A 20,540-nucleotide genomic window follows, 5' to 3' on the forward strand; every position below is an offset into this window, starting at 1 on the left:
ACATTCATTGCCTGCAATGAAACGTCCACAGACGTAGGCTCAGCTCTCCCTAGGAGGTTCCCTGGTGAGGCCCAGGAAGTGCTGGTTGGCTCTGTCCAACTGGAACCTCCTGCCACTCCCCCACTTCGTACCAGGTCAAATCTCCTCCTCTCCTGTCCCCTCCCCAACCCAAGTGCAGGTGAGGATGGATGGTGACTTCCTTCTTCCTCTATTTTCCTACACTCCTTCTAGTTCTACTGTTACGCCGTATACTCTTGTGCCTGCCTTCCCTCTAGATTTAACTTTGATCTTCAAAATGCTTGTTTTATAAGTTAAAAAAAAAAAAATTAAACTTTGACTTTGCATAGGTCTTTTTATTTACTCTATACAAATCTGTTCTACAAGCAATGTGTTGCCTCTGACTGACTATGAGAAAAGTAACTTTCAAGTGATCTGGCATAAAAAGCACAAAGTTGAATGTTTCCAGAAATGATCTTATTATAATATCTTCCTTGGAAGCAATGTGTCAAATGCAGGAAACTTTGAGGAACAAAACATAAACAAATCCTTTAAGATACCCAGGTTACCTCCAGTATCTCCCTATTGAAACCCAATGCAACTTAAAAGGCTCATCTTCAATACAAGCTTCTCAATGAAACCCTTGTCATCCCCACCCAATATACACAAATGACCATAAAAGTTTTATTGTAAGTGCACTAATGAAGGTCTCCAGCACAGGAATCAATGAGCTCTAGACAAGACTAATGCTTCTCCATCCTGTACCCTCAAAGCAACATCAGCATCACCTAGGAGTCTACACAAATTCTATAGAAATGAAAAATTGTAATCTTTATCCCACACTTCCTGAATTAGAATCTGCAGCAAGGTCCTCAGGTAATTCATCTGCACCCTGCAGTTTGAGAAGCTCTGCTCTGTAATTCCCTTAGCAAGACTGAAGAGAGTCTGAGCTCTGTATGCTCTTTGCAAGCCTCCCCCACCCCCAACTTCCCTATTCCCTAATTCTCATTGCCTTACGAAACTTTCAAGAAAATAAGGGCAAAAATCCTTATGTCCTTTATCCCCACTTATTTTAGAAGACCAAGACTCTCTAATCATCCCTCATAATCTGCTCTTTAATCACCAGGAGGCTATTTCCCTTTTTCTTATTCTATCTGTCACCCTTCCTTAACTCCTAAAACTCTTCCACTCTGCCCTTTGGAGTCCATGGTCAGTCTCAGCAAATCCCAAACATTTCATCCTTACATCAGAACATTTCCTTCACCCTTAGGCTGTTCCAACACTGTTTAGCCTGTTAGCCCTGTCAGTGGAGATGTTCTTCTTTCCCTAACCACACTAGGACTGGAGGTGGGACAGGTGTCTTTCTTGTCCTCAGTGCAGCTTCAAGACCATCCTCTTCCCACAACACCACCCTCCGGCATTGAAACTCATGTCACCCATCAGTACTACCTTCCTAGCAGTGCTCAGCTACAAACAGTGTCATCCCTCCCTCCCTCATCAACTCAGGAAGACTTCAGTCCCTGGCTTGTTGTCACTCTCTCCAACTCGACTTCTATTAAAATTCTTGATGATTCTTAATATCACAAAGATAATTCTTTTCAATACGCTGGCTTCCCAGATTCTTGACTTTCTCACCTCCAAGACTTTTGATTTCCAATCTACTTTAGCTACTGATTGCATGGTCCTTCCAGTGTTACAACTGGTCATTATCAATAACTGCAACTCTTTCATATTTTGAATTCAAGCATTCTACTTTTCAACCAATGCCTATATTTCCAGTTCATTCCCCTCAGCACCCCAATTTCTGCAAACCTTTAACCCACTGGGACCCACAGTCTGTTGTACCTCACCCAACGCTTGCCCTCTCTTTATGTCCATGGTACATCATTATATCACATTCTGACATGTACTCTCAATATAATTACCTCTTTTCCCCACATTTCCTCACTTGAAAAAAGTTCAACTTTGTACACATATACTCTTCCTTTTTATTAGGAAGAATGAGATATTTCTGCCGCTTGAGCAGTAGATCCCAAAATTTCTCACCCCCTCTCTCGGACCATTCCCATCACCATAAAAAGTTACATCTCCCATGTAAAAAATAAACCTTTTCTTTGGTTAGAGCACAGCCTTATAACACTAAGGTCACAGGTTCGAATCCCCTTACCAGCCAGCAGCCAAAATAAATAAACCAGCCAACCTTCTCTTGACCCCCAACACCCCTTTAAACTACCACCCTTTACAAAAACCTCAAGAGCTGTCCTTAGTCCTCGTCTTGCATCCCTAGCTCCTCCCTGACCTCTGAGCCCACTCCATTCGGGCTTTATCAAGATTGCAGATCACCTCTACATTGCTGAACTGGTTGTCAGGTCTCACCTCCATCTTTGGTAAGCTGTCTGCAGCACCGGCTCCGCTGGTCACTCATGCCTGGGATTGCCGTCTTCACCTGCCATCTGTGGCTCGGTGCCCGTTTTCTCCCCATCTCACTGGTGGCCTGTCCAGTACCCCTGATGGCTTCTCCTTTTCTCCCTGACTTCTTAACAGGGCGGTTCCCCAGGACTCTGCCATGGAGCTCTTTTCTTCTCCTATCGTGCTCATCCCTTTGACAATCTCATGCCACCTCCAGACTTGAAAAAACATCTCTACTTTTATGATTCCCGAATTTCTATCTCGACCTCTATTCAACCACTTAACAGGCATTTCAAACAAACGTGCCGAAAACCAAACTCTTGATGATCCCCAGTACCCACCCCTCTCTTAATCTTCCTCCTTTTAGCAACTGCAACCTCACTGGGGCTGTATTTGTCTGTGATTCCCCACAATTTGTATATAGTTAGTCACAAAGGAGAAATATTTTGATGCAAGTCCTTCAGGACCAAAACACAATGTAGATTTTTTTTTTAAGTTGGCAGGTAAAGACCTATTGTCAGTTGGAATTAATTTCTCACAGAGATGGAAAAGGTTTTGAGTGGATAATGTATTGGTGGTTGCCTTAAAAAGGAATCAGAAATTCAAAGGTTTCAGATTCACTGACCTCCACCCCACTCTGCATGGTTACCTGAGCTGAGCATTTAATAAACTCAGCATGATAATCTTGAGATCATAATTACTTTAGAAGCTTTCTTATCTGGATGTGGCTGCCCATGTTACTCAGTAGTCACAATCACACATTTTACCTGCTACAAAAGCCATAATACAACAAGCCAGTGATCTCCAGCTCCGAGCTCTGGGCTTCATCTGGACAGATGAGCTGCGGGGGCTTGGCAATGTTTCTCATCCTTGACTGATGCTAAGAATCACCATTTAAGCATTTTTAGAAGTACAGAATCCCAGGCCCAACATCCACAGATTCTGATTCAGTAGATATAAGCTGTGTCCCCAGGATCCATATTTTTGACAAATGCCCAGGTGAGTCTTATATTTGGGAAAGTTTGGAAAGTATTGGTCTGTGAAGATGAGCCCCGGTAATACTGTAAGAATCCAACAATATTAATAATAATTATGGACAGAAAATTACAAATGTTAAATGAAAATACTGACATTAAGAATTTCTTTACCCGAAGATACCATAAAACAAATGAAAACACATGCCACAAACACAAGACAGGCATAACATAACAGCAGGAGAATGTAGAGCAAGTGGGGGTTGAGAGGGGCTGAAGGTTAAGCTGATTATCAGCGGTCAACGATTTAATCAATCATGCCAATGTAATGAAGCTTCCATAAAAACCCAAGAGCACCGGGTTCAGGGATCCCCTGGGTAGTTGAACACATGGAAATTCCTGGAGGGGGCGCACCAGGAGGGTATTAAATAAAAATTACTGAAGGCCATTGTTTTGGACTAAGTTTCCACACTAGCCCCCAACAGACTAAAAAACAAACAAAATGGAGTCACCTCTGCTAAGTTCCATGTCTGTTAGGTTGTGCTCTGACCTTCCAAGAAGTCAGGAGAAAGATAACAACTAGTTTCTTGAACAAGTCAGTTTAAATCTTCAACAGGCATGATAATGAAGTTCCCTCGGCTTTAATCCCCGCACAGAGAGCCTGAAGTAGCATGATGTTAACCAATCAGTCGTTTTCCTATTGTTCTAGCTACCGGTCCCCTCCTTACAAGGAAAGTAACTTTAAAATGACCAGTCTAGGCTGGCTGATTAGCTCAACTGGTTAGAGCATAGACTTGTAACCCCAAGATCAAGAGCTCAGATCCCCATACTGGCCAGCACCCCGCCCCCCAACAAAAAGATCAAATTTAAAAAATAAAATTGCCAATTTTCTTCATCAAACTGTTCTGTTTATGAAGCTATATTAACCAGTTTTGTGTTGCTATAACAGAATTACCTTAGACTGGGTAATTTATAAAGAGCAGAGGTTTATTTGGCTTACAATTCTGGGACAGTTGCATATGGCATGGGCCTCAGGCTGCTTCTAATCATGGCAGAAAGCGGCAGGCAGCCAGCAGGTACAAGCAGATCACATGGCCAGAGGGAGCAAGAGAGAGAGAAAGGAGGTGCCAGAGTCCTATAAACGACCAGCTCTCACAGGAACTAATAGAGTGAGAACTCACTCATTACTCCCCCCATCTAGGGACAGCACTAATCCATTCATGAGAGATCCGCCTCCATGACTCAATCAGTTTCCAACACTGCCACATTGGGGATCAAATTTCCACATGAGTTTTGGAGGGGACAACACCTTCAAACTCTACCAGAAGCCTTTGTTATTTGTAATACACTTTGGAGCATTTCTCTGACTCTTGTCGAATGGTATTTCCCTGGTCAATCCTCACATTTGACTCCCAGTAAACTTTACAAGATTATTTCTGCCTTGACAGTCTTAATTTCAGTTGACAAGGGTATGGAAGCTCTGTGCCCTTTCCCCCACGCCTTGCCCTATGCATCTTTTCCTCTGTATCCTTTGTAATAAACCAGTAAATATAAGTACATGTTTCCCTGAGTTCTGTGAGCCACTCAAGCAATTAATCAAACCCAATGAGTGGGCTGTAGGAACCCTGATGTATATAGCTGGTTGGTCAGAAGTTGCAGGGGCCTGTGCCTGCGACTGGCATTTGAAGTGGGGGCAGTCTTGGGGATTGACCCCTCACCCTGTGGCATCTGACACTATCTCCAGGTAGACAGCATCAGAACTGAATTGGAGGATACACAGCTGGTATCTGCTGGAGAACTGCTGGCTTGCTTGCTAATGCAGAGAAACCCCCACACACTTGGACATAGAAGTCAGAAGTTGGTCTTCTGTGTTGGTGTTGATTGTTGCTCAGTAAGAGCACAGAGGGAAAAACACTATAGTTTCCGTTCTTCCCACACCAATTCAGATTAGTGTCAGAGAAGTGGGGTTTGCTAGAGTAGCCCTGGCTCATGGAAACTCCCAGGAGTTGGTTCAATGAATGCATAAGGAAATGCAAACTAAAAAGAAACAGTCAAAATATCTGATCTCTTGGTTATTGTTATCTGTAATAGCTAAAATGAAAGTGTTGGAGTGAGCAGGACTGAAGCCATGTTGAGACTCACATGGGATGTAGGCAAATTTTTAAAGACAGTTTTGTTCTTGGCATGCATTTCTCTGAGTTCACTCTTTTTCCACGATTATTTGTTACTTTGAACCTTGGTTACGGGGCAAGATGGCATTGTTTACAAAAATGTAAAGTTGTTTTCCAGCCAGTCTGAAGCTGCAGACTTGCCACAAGACACGTACTATACAGACCCTGAGATAACATTAAGGATGAGAACAGAAGGCTCTGTTCAGAAGGGTGGGTCTCTCTGAAGCTCTAAGGCCAGACAGAGCCTTGGAGAGACCTTGCACCCGGCTCCTTGCAGAGTCCCCACAGCTCACACTTCCCTCCTTCCTGCTTTTCATTTCCCACATTCCATTCCCTCAGCCTCCTTTTTAAAAACCCCTCAGTAAATCTGAGTCTTTGAATGGCTTTAGTCTGGCCATTCTCCTTCAGGTTTACTGGAGAGATGGGTTAGCCTAACATCTCTCCTCAGGTAACCCGTACTCCTGAATAAAAGCTGATTTCCATTTTCACTGACATTTGACTTTTGAGTGGTTTGCTTTTGAAAGGGGGCAAGCAGCTGGACCTGAATTGAGTAACAAATTTTGGCAAGCCAAGCCAGGAGCTGAGTGGCCCTGGTATCAAAAGGAAAAGAAAATGCCCTGTCAGACCTTGATGCTCGACCAAGCTCAGATTTCAGTGAGTCTGAGCTTTGGCCACTAGCCTCTAAGCTTCTCCCCAAGGGAAAAATTATGCCACACAACAGAGAGTATCTTTAAGACCTGTGGTTACAGGGCCAGTCCATGGCTCACGTGGGAGAGTGTGGTGCTGATAACACCAAGGCCGTGGGTTCAGATCCCTACATAGGGATGGCCGGATTGCTCACTTGGGACAGTGTGGTGCTGACAACACCAGTCAAGGGTTAAGATCTCCTTACTGGTCATCTTTTAAAAAGAAAGAAAAAAAAAAAAAAGACCTGTGGTTACCAAGAAAGTAGTCAACATGGGGGAAGGGCAAAACCAAATAAACACTGAAACCAGAGGAATTGTTTCATTTGTATATCAGTATCATCAGCTCCCTGAGGAGCCTTTACTGAATGGATTATGAGAGTAACTTAGGGGCAGTATCTTTGGTTTTAAATGCTGCAGAGAGGAGAAGTATGTTTGGATTAATGAAAGGCCTGTGGCTAATTGTGGAATAATCACAAATGGCTATACATGGTCCAGACACATGGAAGATTATTCCCAACACAACAGCCACCCTGGTGAACTGTATAAAGGCCACTGAAAGATCTGTTTACCCTGAGGGGGACTGCCCAACTTCCCATGTAAACAGGAAGTGGACACCCTAATGAAGTAGCTGCTAGGCTCTGTGTGCAAGCCCTGTGGGACTGACTGTATGATGAACAGAGTGTTCACCTGCTGAAGATGCCCTTTACCCAGACCAGGGTAAATGCTGTGGTTAAGGGGGCCCCTTCAGCATGGGCACCCCATGTAACCTTACTGCTGCAAAACAGATACAATCAGGGAAGCACTATCAACTTTGCAGTCTTGGCTTCCCCTGGTGGGTCTTACAGATGCGAATAAAAACATGATGGTAATGAAGGGAATGAAGAAAGGCAGAGGGGAGAGTCAAAGGACTCATCCCAGGAAGGTGGAAATTTTAAAATGGTTATTAGGAAATAAAGTTAAAAAAAAAAAAACATTAGTAGGGGTGAAACCAAAAGGAAAAACAAAGGGAAGAATAGAATCATGGGACTCATCCCAGCAGGGTAAAAATCTTTGCATGGTTATTAAGAAATGGGATGAATAAAATGGAAATTGATGGGGTTAAAACAAAGGTCTTAGCTGACCAGTTAGCAGCCTTATAACACCAAGGTCATAGGTTCAGATCCCCATGATGGCTAGCCACCAAAACATTTTTTTTTTAATTTAAAAAAAATTTTTTGAAAAAGAATTAATACAACAGTATGTAATGTTGGGTAGACCAAAGGGAGCCCCTGATGGTCCCAGAACACTAAATGTTTCAAAAGAAGCTTGCTGTATTTCCACCAGTTTGGACAAACTTAAGAAGTCAGAAGGCAAAGTCTGCAGTGAGAAATCTGATCTAAAATTGCCTGGCACAGGAGTCAGGCAGGTTTATCAAGGCAAAGATTGACCAATTGGCAAGGCTCAAATCCTGCTGGGGACCCCAAAGCCTTTTGCACTAGACAGTATAAAAAGGTCAGGGGTGAAGAAACTTTGGGGCTCCTTGACACAGAAGCCCAATGATGTACTGTGATTCCAAAATCTGTTGATAAAGTCCTAACAGAGGATACAATCAGGAAAGTGAGGGATGGAATTAAATGTTCAAAGGAGAAGTGATATATTTAAACATGCTTCATGTGCAGTGGTTGCATCTCTGCTATCTGATTGTATTATGGGGATGGACATTACATTTGATTGGGGAATGTTTCCTCTGCCTAGTATTGTAAAACAAAAACCATGTAGATCTGCCCCTCAAGCAACATTAATTGGACATGCTAAATGGGAACTAGTAAAACTGCCCAAGCCCATACAGTGTGGAGTAGAAGCTGGAGTGCTTGCAGGGATGAATTCTCCATGCCATAGCCCTATATGAAGCCATTTACTTGGTTTTTGGCAAAAGCCTGTGAGCACCTCCCAGTGACAACTGCTGGGACTTTACACTAGAGAATTTCCACTTGAGGGCATTTCTTACCTTGCTATGAGACATTAATTGAAGCTATCCCTATGACTGAAGGACATAAAATAATCGAAGCCTGAAATACCCATGCTGTCTTGGGTGGTGTCAGAGAAACACTTTAATGGGGAAGGCAGTGCCCAGAAGAGCCCCCTAATGAAATAGAAAGGGTCTATACAGGACCACGCTACCTAGGGATTACAAGGAGATAAAAGCAGGGAGCCTCTTTTCCCCCAGGACTGACTCTGGAACTGTGAGAGAAGCTGCTGGATTCCACAGTGCCCTATAAAAAGCTCTCAACTGAACAAAAGGTGTTAGGTTTGTGGATGGCAGTTCCTAAGTGAACAGACAACATCCTGTTTGGAAGGGTGCCACTGATGGAAGAAGGTAAAAACAAATCAGCTTGGTGTGCTGGATTGCATGCTGAAGAACTGAATGATGGAAAGAGCCTCTGTGTTGGGGTTTTTACTGACTCACAGGCCATAGCCAGGCAGAATGGCAATGGACACCTGCCCTACTAAAGGGATGCCCATGTGGGGCACAACCTTACGGACATGTGAGGGCAGCATTAAATAGAACATGTCAATGCCCATCAGAAGACCTCCCTTCCAGGTTTGGAAGGTGATTGGAACCACCAAGTGAACCTTATGGTATGCTCCCTCAGTTGGCCACCAGGGCCCATGACATGAGTGGATGTGGGGTAAACTGTGGCAGTGCAGAGATGGCTGAATCAAGACATGTTCTTTTTGCACCCTCTTCCAGTAAGAACTGTTCTGTTTACCAGTAAGAGAGAGACTATCGATGGCTATGGGGGAGATTCCCCAGTGGAAGGCCCTGAACACAGCTGGCCAATGAGACTGATGCTGGTAGCCCTTGGGGCTACAAATGGGGTTTAGCAGGAACAGACACTATCTCTGGGCTGGGCTTTGCTTACCCAGTGGAAAATGCAAATGCTCAGATTCTACAGAAAAACCAGAACAGAAGATACTGTGCACATTTGGAAGGTGGGCCATCATTTCTTCAAATACACACACACATACATTGTACAGCCCAAAATGTCCAGCAACAGGCAGAGATTTCCTCCTCAGAGCAACCATTAGAGAAGTGAAACAGGCAATTAAAACATCAGTTGCTTGTGTGAGAGAGATACAAAGATTTACAGCTACAGAATATAGCAGGCATGAATTTCAGACCATAAAACTAGGATGCAAAAAATTCATTCTCTTGACTAATAAAAATTACATGGTTCCAATGCCCCACCCTTCAAGTTGTCAGAAACTCCACCTCGGCTATTTTCAAAGATTCTCCCACCAGGCCTTGGTCATGCAAAGGCCCGAAGGGCTTACGTGGTCCTGTCTGGTCTTCAATCCACTCTGCTTGCCAGGGATAAGGCTCATTTTCTAACTCCTTAGTCCTCTAAAAGCAGAAAGCAATAACCCTCTGAGCAATATACCTCATAAAGTATGTACAAGCCTTTGTTTTTTAGAAAATGAAATAGAACAGAAAATATTAGAGTATGCAATATAACTTCCATGTAAGTTGTTACATGAAACTGTTTCACATGTCATGTACAGGTACTCCTGTCTATACAGCTTTCGCTTCCAAAGCCCTTTCACTAGATGTTACATTCTTCTTACGATAGGATGGGGCAAGGCCTTATATTCCCATTACATTTGGAGAGAATAATGCCAGAAGAATTGAAGAAACGGGGCCAGTTTTTCTGATCCTTCAACCTAGGTTTCTTTTTTTCATAAGGCCTCAAAGACATTCTGGAAAAGGGAAGTATTATTCATTGGCACTCTGGCCAGTTTCAGAATCATCTTCTCCAAGTGTAAATGCTTTCTTTTAAGGTTAGCCAGTCCTAAGACATGACTGCAGGTGGTCCCCAGAACATCATGTGGCCCTTAAAAGAAGAGGAAGAACCGTACAAATTGTATTGATACCATGACTAAAAACAATCTCATCTGAAAAAACTAAATTTACATCATCATACATGAAGGAAAATATTTTCTATACAGGCCAATGGGAGGGAGAAGGCGGCATATCAAGTTAAAAACCCAGAACTGCCAGTCCCAAGTTGAAGAGCTGCAGAGTACGCAAACCAAGACCTTGATGCAGCAGAGAGAGAGAGAGAGAGAGAGAGAGAGAGAGAGAGAGTGTGTGTGTGTGTGTGTGTGTGTGTGTGTGTGTGTGTGTGTGTGTGTGTGTGTGTGTGTGTGTGTGTGTGTGTGTGTGTGTGTGTGTGTGTGTGTGTGTGTGTGTGTGTGTGTGTATAGATTAGTTTTCTGACACTAGATTACTATAGCCAGAGAAGTGGAGGATTTGCTTTGTACACTATACTAGTCCAGTGGTCTAAAGAATCATCTGCTCTATGTTGTACTTACAAAGGATTAAACCAGCAAACACTTCAATTTCATACATCTAAAAAATATAAAGTGGCTACTGTGTACAGACACTGTTCCAGGCATGTGAAATACAGCAGTAAATCAGGCAGACAAAAATGTCTGCCTTCTGTGGAACTCATATTCTAGTGGGGCAAAAAATAAAAAAGTAAAACATCCAGGTGAGATGGTGTGACAGCAGTGGAGGGAATGAATAAACTGTGGATATATTTTAAAGAATATATTCACATTACCAGTTATTGTGAGGATTAACTGAGAATAATTTGAAAACTATAAAAGCTTATCAAAGTAACCCTATAAATCATATGATCCAACCTCTACTAGTCAGTCAGCATTTGTAATAAATACTATTCATGCAGAAAATCAAGTGTTTTATGACTGCCTTGTAAAATAACAACCAAGTAAGGATTTTGGGGGAGGACAGAATGGAGGTTGGGAAGAGAATGCAAATACATTTCAATTAAATTTTAATTAGTAAATTGTATGATGCTCTATTTTAACAAACCCTAATCTAGGTGTCTTCTAAAAAGGCTACAAACAGTCCTAAAAGCAAGGTTAACAAGTGAAAAGAAAGTCTATTAGGAGCTCAAAAATTATGAAAGAAATGTATACACTAATGTACTAATGGCTATAGAGGTTATAGACAGGCCTGAAAAACATAAAACAACTGCATCCAAGGTGTGGGGAAATCCACCTAGAAGAGACTTTTTCTATAGCACAAAATTATGACCAGTGTGTAAAGTAAAACTGAGATCATTTTAAGCAGAAGCTTTCTGACAAAGGTGCCAGCTTTATGGTGCCTCCTACACTCAGGTTAAATTAAGTACCTTTCCCTATAAGCAGAACCTTTCTAACAAAGAATAGACAAAGGTCTCAAGAAGGACAGACTTTGGAGCAAGGCGACACCTCCCAGCAGTAACAAAGCAACTGAAGTAGGAACCAGACTTTCTCTCCTACCCTCCCCTATCAATCAAGGCTCTGCCCTTGTCTATATGATTACTGCCTCCCTCCTTGATGTGTCTTCCTGTTGTTGATTTTCTAGGTGTTAGATTTTTAGTCTGGTGGACCAGATGGCCAAGGACTTGCCTGTACAATACAGGGGATTGTGGGAATGGCAGGATTGTCACAAGAAGGGGATTAGTATGTTTTGCTATAGGTATTTAAAAAACAAAATTTTACAGAAATTCCCTTGGGTGATTCTTATGCCTGCTGAAGTTTAAGTACTGTTGTACAACACGAACATAGCAGCTCTTATATACACTAGGAGTATGATTAGTAAGAAAAATCTATTGATTCTTTCCTACTCAAGAAATTCAGTTGTTGCTTATGAAGGTTATTCTTCTCTATCACCAGAGCTCTTGGTCAGCCCTCATTTTATTTACATATATAAATACAAAATATTTATGTAATATTTTTTCTACCCTTGTGTCAAGAACCAGTTAAGTCATCAAAATAAATGAGCAGCCAAATAGGGATTTGTAATTATCTTACACAAAAAAGTTAACGTTCAGAATCATTTTATCTTGCAACAAAATACACGTTTGCCAGCAGCAAAGTCTACATTTTACAATTTCTATCACAAGTACTTAATAGATACACATATATGTTCATTCATGTTATATAAACATGCACACGTGTACACATTTTTGACACAGACATTTTAAGGGATATTTATCCACAAAATGTGGTCTCCTTAAGATTAGAGATGGCCAAAGCTTCATTGTATTTTTATTTCTCTAAAGACACCAATTGAAACACTGCCAACATTTCAAAATTAGGCAAAAAATGTGTTATTACTACTATGAAAACACTTTGTTCTCTGTACTATTGATCCCAAAACAGAAGTTCTGCCCAACCATACTAATTACACACTTGCTCACCTTAATCACTGAGGAGCAGAAAACACTTACCCACATGTGTGCTGCTAACCAAGTTTTATCAAAATATTAGAACCAAGGAAATAAAGTTCAGTAACTAAACACTGAACAAAGTAATGCAACAGCTATTTTTCAAAGGGAAATAAATTGTTCCACTTTTAAATTACTGTTTTTTAAAAGGAGAAAGAGGAAAAGCCCCTTTTTCATTTCAGATTCAATTATCAGTGAGCTCTTTATAAATTCAGAACTCCAGTGTTCATGACAGTGTGACTAATTAGTATATCTAAGAGAAGACCTTTCACTTTGAAGGTTTAACCACAATTCTCAGAAAGCTATTTCAAGTAGCACCTAAACTTCTTTAATAACTCTGACTACCTGTTACAATTTAGTAGGTACTTATGGACAAAACTCCTACCCTTCCCTCAAACTCTAGGAGTTCACTATCTTTACCATCTTTTACTGCTCTGTTCTTCTTCCATCATAGGAAAACATTTATCTGAAAGAAGATGCTTTGGTTTGAATTCATATAGAAACTTAATCTCCCCAATGCAATAATATTAAGAGATGGGACCTCTAGGAGGTGATTAGGTCACAAGGGCTCCTCCCTTGTGAATAGGATTAAGACTCTTATAAAAGAGGTTTCACACAGCCTTTGGCCCTTTTTGCCTTTGCATCCCTTCTGCCATGTGAGGACATAGCATTTACAGAGACTGGGCCCTCACCAGACACAAAAACCTCAAACCTGCTAGCAACTTGATCTTGGGCCTTCTCATTCTCCAGAACTGTGACTAAGAAAGAAGAGGTCTCAGAAGGTGCAATACTTCACCAGGCCCTTTAATTTTTCCTATAAACCAAAATAAGGAATGAAGGAAGGAAGGAAGGACAGAAGAGGGGAGGGAGGGAAGGAAAGACAAAAGGAAAGAAAGATGGAAGGAAGGAAATTCTATCATGAAAATGGGATAAATATCAGTGATGGAAAAAAAGAGAAGTTTGTTTATTTTGAAATTATTTTAATTTCGAAATAGAAAATATCTTGGAAGAAAAAAAGGAGGAGAAAAACAAAATACACAGGCAAATTTTTACTCCATGAGCTCTCAACCCCTCACTTGTTCATCAATCCCGAAGAGGAAAAACACTCTTCCAAAAATTATTCAGCCACCACTGTAAAAGAAAGGAAAATGGTCAGTTTTTAGCATATATAAGATCTTAACAATAATAATTATTTAAAATGTAAAATGCTATAATTTTCTGGAATTAAAATTAGTTATTTGAGAACCACACCTCACTTTACCCAAAGACAGCATAAAGAAAGGCACACTGAACTTTAAAATCTTGGAACCAAAAAGGTCCTTAGAGATGACACGGCTACTGCAAAAGGTGTATTTTAAAACTCACCATGTTCATTTGGGAAATGACATTTTGAAACAGTCTAGCATAATGTGTTTCTGAACACGGTGAAAACTATAAATTACATGACAGGATGGCTAGTAAGTTTTTCCATTTAATACACAGCTAACAAACCAGTTGGAAATAAAAACTGCAGATGAGTACAGTAGCTCTCAACCACTGTTATCTTACCACCATCACTCAAAATACTGGTTTACTCTTAATGAAAACAAAAATCACCTTTTCTAGAGAAGAACTAAGTTTTAAAAGCATAAACATTAAAACTGGACAGTCAGATATACATTTTAGTCCTATGATAAACAAAAGTAATTTCATTAGTAAATTAAAATCATAATACCCCAAATATATAATTTAATGCTAAGTATTTAAAGCTTATATCAATGAACTGTATTGCTGTTGACTAAAACACTAGCAAATGAATTATAATACTGTGGATATTAATTTTGAATGCTATAACAGTAAAGAAAAAAAATAAGGAAAAACATATGATAATAAGGAGAAGCCTGTGGTTATATTTCCCGAACTATTATCTCAAAATGACTTAAACTGTGATTTATGCTCTTTTTAAGTTAAGAAAAAGAAAAGATTTCTTTCAGTTTTACAGCTGTCATGGCATAACAGAATATGTTTTCTGTAGCTTTTCTTACAAAATGTTTTCTTTGGACTTCACTTTAAAGTAAAAAAAAAATCAAAAGACAGATTTTAAAATCCTTTAACACTGAAACAATTTTTTGTTCAACCAGAAGAAAAGTTTTCTAAGCCACTAGCTTCCAAAAGGTTTCCTATGCTGCTCTACACTTACTAGCCAAAAAACTCGAGTAAGTTAGTCTCTCCAGGCCTCACCTTCTTCATGAAGATTAAATGAGTTGACTCACATAAAGGAGGAACAGTTCCCTGGCACATGGTAAGTTCTCAATAAACATTAGTCATTATTATTCTTATTACCATCGCCACCATTAGAAAAAGGCATAGAGCCTGAAGCTGTTCACTTAATTCAACAAACCCTTATTCAGTGCTTTTAATAGATGCAAGAGGGGACTGAACTGGTTCTTTAGAAGAAATATGTAACATAAATAAAAAAACATGTTTGCCTCAGAACTCATTATCTAATGTGAAAGACAGACATATCTCAGTACGATCCAAGGCAGACAGTGATATCTGGCAAGAGAGATAAAAATGTAGTGCTATGTGAAGGTTAGGGAAAACATCTGGAAGGTGTTTATACCAAATATATGTTGTTCTGGAGAGTAAAAGTAAGAACAAGGAAGGGTGATTATCATCGGAAACAAACTCTGTATCAAAGAAATGCTTTGTATCAAGTAAACCAGTCTCATGATAGAATGGGAAGCAAGAAGAGCAAGAGTCTTCACAGGACTGTATTCCATTCCCCTTTTCACTGACTAGGCAAACTACAGCCCACAGACAGTCTTTGGGTTTCCTAATTCTACTTCAGTGTTCTCCCCAGGACTCCACAAATCCACAGTTAACATTTCTCACTAGAAAAATAAAAGGAATTTCTGAACTGATAAAGATTTGAGTAACTTGGTCCTTTCCAGCTCTAACTCTTCATGATCCTAAAATCTCGCTTTGTGGCACTTCTGCTTAATAACTATAGTAACCTACTTAAGAAATCCATCTACAATATGCAGTCAGTCACTCATCATTTAAAAGACAGCCTCCACCAGTATCAGAGATAAAATATCTAGTATTTAAAAGATTTACAGTTTAGGGCCGAGTCCGTGGCGCACTCGGGTGAGTGCTGCGCTGGGAGCGCAGCGACGCTCCCGCCACGGGTTTGGATCCTATATAGGAATGGCTGGTGCACTCACTGGCTGAGTGCCGGTCACGAAAAAGACAAAAAAAAAAAAAAAAAAAGATTTACAGTTTAGAAAGCTTTTCTAAATAATTGCATCAAATTTGCCCACCCCATAAAATAAGCCCAATAGGTATTACTAACCTCCAAATGGCAGATGAGGCTGAAATATTAAATGAATATAAAACCATAGTAAATAAGTATAGGTTGAGCATCCCTAATCCAAACATCTGAAATCCAAAATGCTCCAAAATCTGAAACTTTTGAATGCCAAAATAACGCTCAAAGGAGATGCTCGATGGAGCACTGTGGATTTCGGATTTCTGAATGAGAGATGCTCAACCAGTATGTACTCTGCAAATATTCCAAAGTCAGAAAAAATCTGAAATCTGAAGCAGTTCTGGTTCCAAGCACTTCAGATAAGAGACACTCAACCTGTACTGGAACGCATACTGTCCTTAGACTAAAATGAATTACCTAAAACTGACTATTGTCTAATTGCTCAATACCATAAGGTGTCCCAATGACTTGTAAGAATTTTAAAAGCAAAAGCATTTGGAAAAGAATAAAGTGATCTCAATGTTTCTCAGCCTTTTCTCCTCCTCTCTAATCTACCTAAAGGTTATGATGCCCTCCCATTCGTATCAATGGCTCATTACAATAACAACTTCCATTTAAGTTCCTTCCCAAATTGTTTTTCAGGGCCTTAAGTGACTTAAGTCATGAATCTTTACTATAACTCAAGTAAGAATTCTTATACTCATTGAATAAACTGGGCACAGAGAGGCTAAATAAACCAACTAAAGGTCGTGACAATTGTTAAGTAACAAGAAAGAGGATCTGAATCTAGGCAATTTGATTCTAACTCTGAAGTCTATCACAATAGTGATTTTCAGATGAAGAGCATTTCCTCTGCAACTTAAAAATCAAAAGATATAGCATAAAGAGGACTTGGGTTTGAACATTTGTTCTGTCACTGAATACTTGTCTTGTGACATACTGAGTATCTTTAAGTTATTTCCCTGACTCTATAAAATTTTATTTATTAAAGAAAATAGTGCCTAGGTCAGAGAGTTGCTATAAAGATTGTGTGTAAGATATAGAAGCACTTTGAATTTCTAGATAACAAATATTAGTACATTCTAATAGCATTAAAAAGTCAATAGATCTGGGCCGGCCCGTGGCTCACTCGGGAGAGTGTGGTGCTGAGAACACCAAGGCCCCGGGTTCGGATCCCATATACGGATGGCCGGTTCGCTCACTGGCTGAGCGTGGTGCTCACAACACCAAGTCAAGGGTTAAGATCCCCTTACCGGTCATCTTTTTAAAAAAAAAAAAAAAAAAAGTCAATAGATCTACCTGTGTATTAAAGAAATAGCAGGCTAACTGTCAACTCAAATGGCTTCAATTTTCATTCAATTCTAGGTACAGTCTATTTCAAAAAGTTTACTTACACAATGATGTTATTAATAGGAATATGGATCAATTTCACAAAGAAGCCAATGAATCCCATTATAGCAAATCCTATTGCTGTTGCCATGGCAATCTTCTGGAATTCTGCATTTAAGAACATAAATCTACATTATTTTTTCTGCGCTGTCACTGAAAGTAACATGAATGAACTTACTGGTGTACATTTCTCCTGATTAGTAAATACATAATTTTTTTAAAAAGAAAAAGTAAGACTATTAATAGTAAATAACTTGTTTAACAGGCTTTTTAATTTCCACATTTTGTTGATACTAGGTCTTCTTAGCGAATAACCAGAATATCCACCCCCTTCCCCCCACCACCAAAATCAAGGATGGAAGAAATACAAATTTCAAGAAAATTTTTTTCTTAAAAAAATTTCAAAGTAGTATTGTAATTTTTATTGTGACATATTGATTATAAAGGCAGAAACATAAATTTTTTGGTACATTATAAACAATGGGTCCAGTGTCTTTGATACTATAAAGCCAAAAATAAGGCTTGAAAAATCAAGTTGGTTGAGCACAATTTTACAATAAGGTTTCAGATTCAGCAATGTTCAGTTTTATGTTATTTCCTCAGGGAAGCTTTCCCGGACCTCCAGATTTGGTTAGTCTTCCTATTGTGTGTTGTCAGACCTCCTTCTAGTTATTTTTCATAATACTTACCAAGGCAGTAATCAAAAAATGTAAATTGCATTTACTTGTTTATGCCAGTCTCCCAGATAGATTCTAAGCTCCATCATGTTTTACATATTATATTACATCTACAATTCAATGTATTATATTCTCTATTATATTTGCTGCTCCTACCCCAGTCAGTGAATGAATAAAAGTAGACAAATCCTGGTGTACCTTTAAAACATGAATCGTGATGAAAAATAAAATTTCTAGGTTGGCAACAAATACATTGTTGGTTTCATGTTAAGGTTTTGTTTGTTGAGGTGGGGACAGGGCAGAGAAGACTCCAAATATTTGGGGGGTGGGGGCGGGGACAGGTCAGTACAGGGATCGAATCCTGGATGTTGGTGTTATCAGCACCATGCTCTAACCAACCGAGCTAACCAGCCAGCCCTCCAAAGATTTTTCAAGTGTAAATACTAAAATTCTAAAGTCATAAAATAAGATTAACTCAAATGCAAGTGGAAAATAAGCCTGTAATAAATAATCTTACATCACCTGTAAATATAAAAACCAGAAAAATTTAGACAACAAAGAGTGTACAAAATTTAGGAAAAAGTGACAACATTAAAAAACAATAAAGCAAAATAAATTAATAAAAATGTTGATGAAAGTATGCAATGGTTATTAATCAGGAAGACATTAATCAAATAAAAGCCTTAGAAAATGTAAAGAAACTTTTTCCCTCATGTTAAAGCTATTACCTTTTCTATCAGGTTTGGTGCATCTCTTAACCAGCCGAATAGAGTCTTTCACAAACTGCCGACTTGGCTCAACGAACTGCATTACCTGATCCATGACTGCCTGTTTAAAAAACCAAAGAATAAAGATACTCACAGGTATTACTTACCACATAGCAAGGACTTGCTCAGTTACATCAAGATATAAATAAGAGCAGCCATGAATTCGTGCCTGATATGGGTCAATTCTGTCTCATAAAACAAAACAAAAAAAAAGCAGACTCCAAAGCCTAGATTGATATTACATTTTGTAAATTCCAGCAAAGTATCAGATGAAAGGCAGCAAGAAAAGCACAGGTGTTAGTCCTATTATCCTCACTGACAAAGGACCACATACTCTTTTATTGAAGGGCTATCTTTATCAAAAGGTTAAGCAATTCACAACATATCCATTCCTTATCCACTTTGCAGTCCTCTCACTATTCCTGCTAAGGCGCTAACAATGTTGGGATCCAACAATTATTTTCTGTATTTTATTTTAAACTATCCAGAAACCAAATGTCTAGTGCAGTGAATGTCAACTGCGGGGCTGCAAGAGCCTAGAATGGAGGCAAATATGGATTTCAACCTGATTGTTCTAAAACATGCCCACCCATCATATTTAGAGAAGTGTGGGATGGACAGAGAGATAAGACTTTCCCCAAACCACAAAGACTAGCTAAAGCAAGATTCTGAGAAGGTGCTAGCTAAACTCCAAACCATTAGGTTTGAACACATCTTTCAAGGAAACAGGGCTGTACGTTTTAATATATAGGTTCTTTCGGGGAATCTCTTTTTCAATAGAAATGTCATGCCATCTTAGAGAGCTCTGAGAGCAGAGATATAATAGCTAATGAGGCCAGGGTTTTACCTGTATTTTACTCTTTTCACTAGCCAGACGGTGGTTCGAATCCCTGGCTACCAAACGTAAACCCTTCTACTACCCACTTTCCTCTCCTAGGGTAGGCGGTGGGCAATTAAATGGAATAATGCATATGAAACACTTAAAGTATACTGTACTAGGAATTCTGCAAAGGTTCTGGGACCAAAAAACAGTAATGCCTGTTTTCTCAGTATTTCGTTTAACTCTGTTTTTGAAATCTTTCATAAGTCATCACGGATATCGTGATGAAAGCTAAAAATTCTTACTCCAGCAAAAGGCACACTACACAAAACACTGCACTCAACGTCAGGCAGTAAGATTCAATAATCCACTACGATCTCTTGATCTAGAATCCAGACCATAGCTCCCACTTCACATCCCGGGAGCGGTGGCAGGGCCGGGGCCGAATACACCTCTTCCAGGACGAGGCTCCGCGCACACACAGCCACCCCGACGGGACGCCGGCGGCGGGCCACCTTCTCTGACTACGGCACAAAGGACACTGGAAGCTCCAAGAGAGGAACAGCCAGGCGGAGGGGTGGCAGAAGATGAGCAGCGACAAGGCCGAACCAGGGGCCGGAACTCGGCGCCGCAGGCCCGCGGGCCGCCCCAGGCTCTGCCCCGGGAGGCCGCGGTCCCGGGTCACTGCTTCTGCGAAGGCCGGGTGGGTGGGAGGGTAGGTCGGCGGCCGGCGGCCAAACCCGAGTCTCGGGCCTAAGCCTGGAACCCTAGCACCACCCGCCTCGCAACAGCCGCCCAGTGCCCGTTTAGGAAGACTTACCTGCCCCGCTGCGACCCAGAGCCAGCGACACGTCACACAGGAGCCCACTGACCGATGCCCGCCGGAATCGGAAACCGGGACTGCCGACGGCCCGCCCACCACTCCGTCCCATTGGTTCTTTCGTGGAGGCCTCGGTGCGCAGGCGCGGCGCGGCGGCTCCCGGAAGCGGCACTGGGACAAACGCGGCGTCGGGTCAGGGCGTCCTCCGCCTGCTGCTTCCGCAAGCGTGCTGTCCGCCCTTCTGCCCCCGCGGTTCGCGGTCTGTTCACAGCCGGAGCCACCACCCACGTACATCTCTGCGC

General features: G+C 40.8%; 1 protein-coding gene across 1 annotated transcript; it reads right to left on the reverse strand.

Annotated features, from left to right (window-relative positions):
* Positions 1-13,474: 13,474 nt before the first annotated feature.
* On the reverse strand, positions 13,475-20,338 carry SEC61G (SEC61 translocon subunit gamma). Its single transcript, XM_063087221.1, has 4 exons — positions 20,239-20,338; positions 18,560-18,659; positions 17,160-17,262; positions 13,475-13,646 (listed from the first exon to the last, which is right to left on the reverse strand). Exons 2-4 carry the CDS (start codon positions 18,651-18,653, stop codon positions 13,637-13,639), a joined length of 207 nt encoding a protein of 68 aa, XP_062943291.1. The 5' UTR covers positions 18,654-18,659; positions 20,239-20,338; the 3' UTR covers positions 13,475-13,636.
* Between the last annotated feature and the right edge of the window lie 202 nt (positions 20,339-20,540).

The sequence above is a fragment of the Cynocephalus volans genome, chromosome 2 (assembly GCF_027409185.1).
Source record: "Cynocephalus volans isolate mCynVol1 chromosome 2, mCynVol1.pri, whole genome shotgun sequence".
Classification (NCBI taxonomy): Eukaryota; Metazoa; Chordata; class Mammalia; order Dermoptera; family Cynocephalidae; genus Cynocephalus; species Cynocephalus volans.

Bases quoted from the DNA above. Each gene is read 5' to 3' on its own strand.
- SEC61G (XM_063087221.1), bottom strand. From the start codon at position 18,653: ATGGATCAGGTAATGCAGTTCGTTGAGCCAAGTCGGCAGTTTGTGAAA. The intron at 17,263-18,559 runs GTAATAGCTTTA...TCTTAAATGCAG, and splicing joins CACCAAACCTGATAGAAAAG to AATTCCAGAAGATTGCCATG.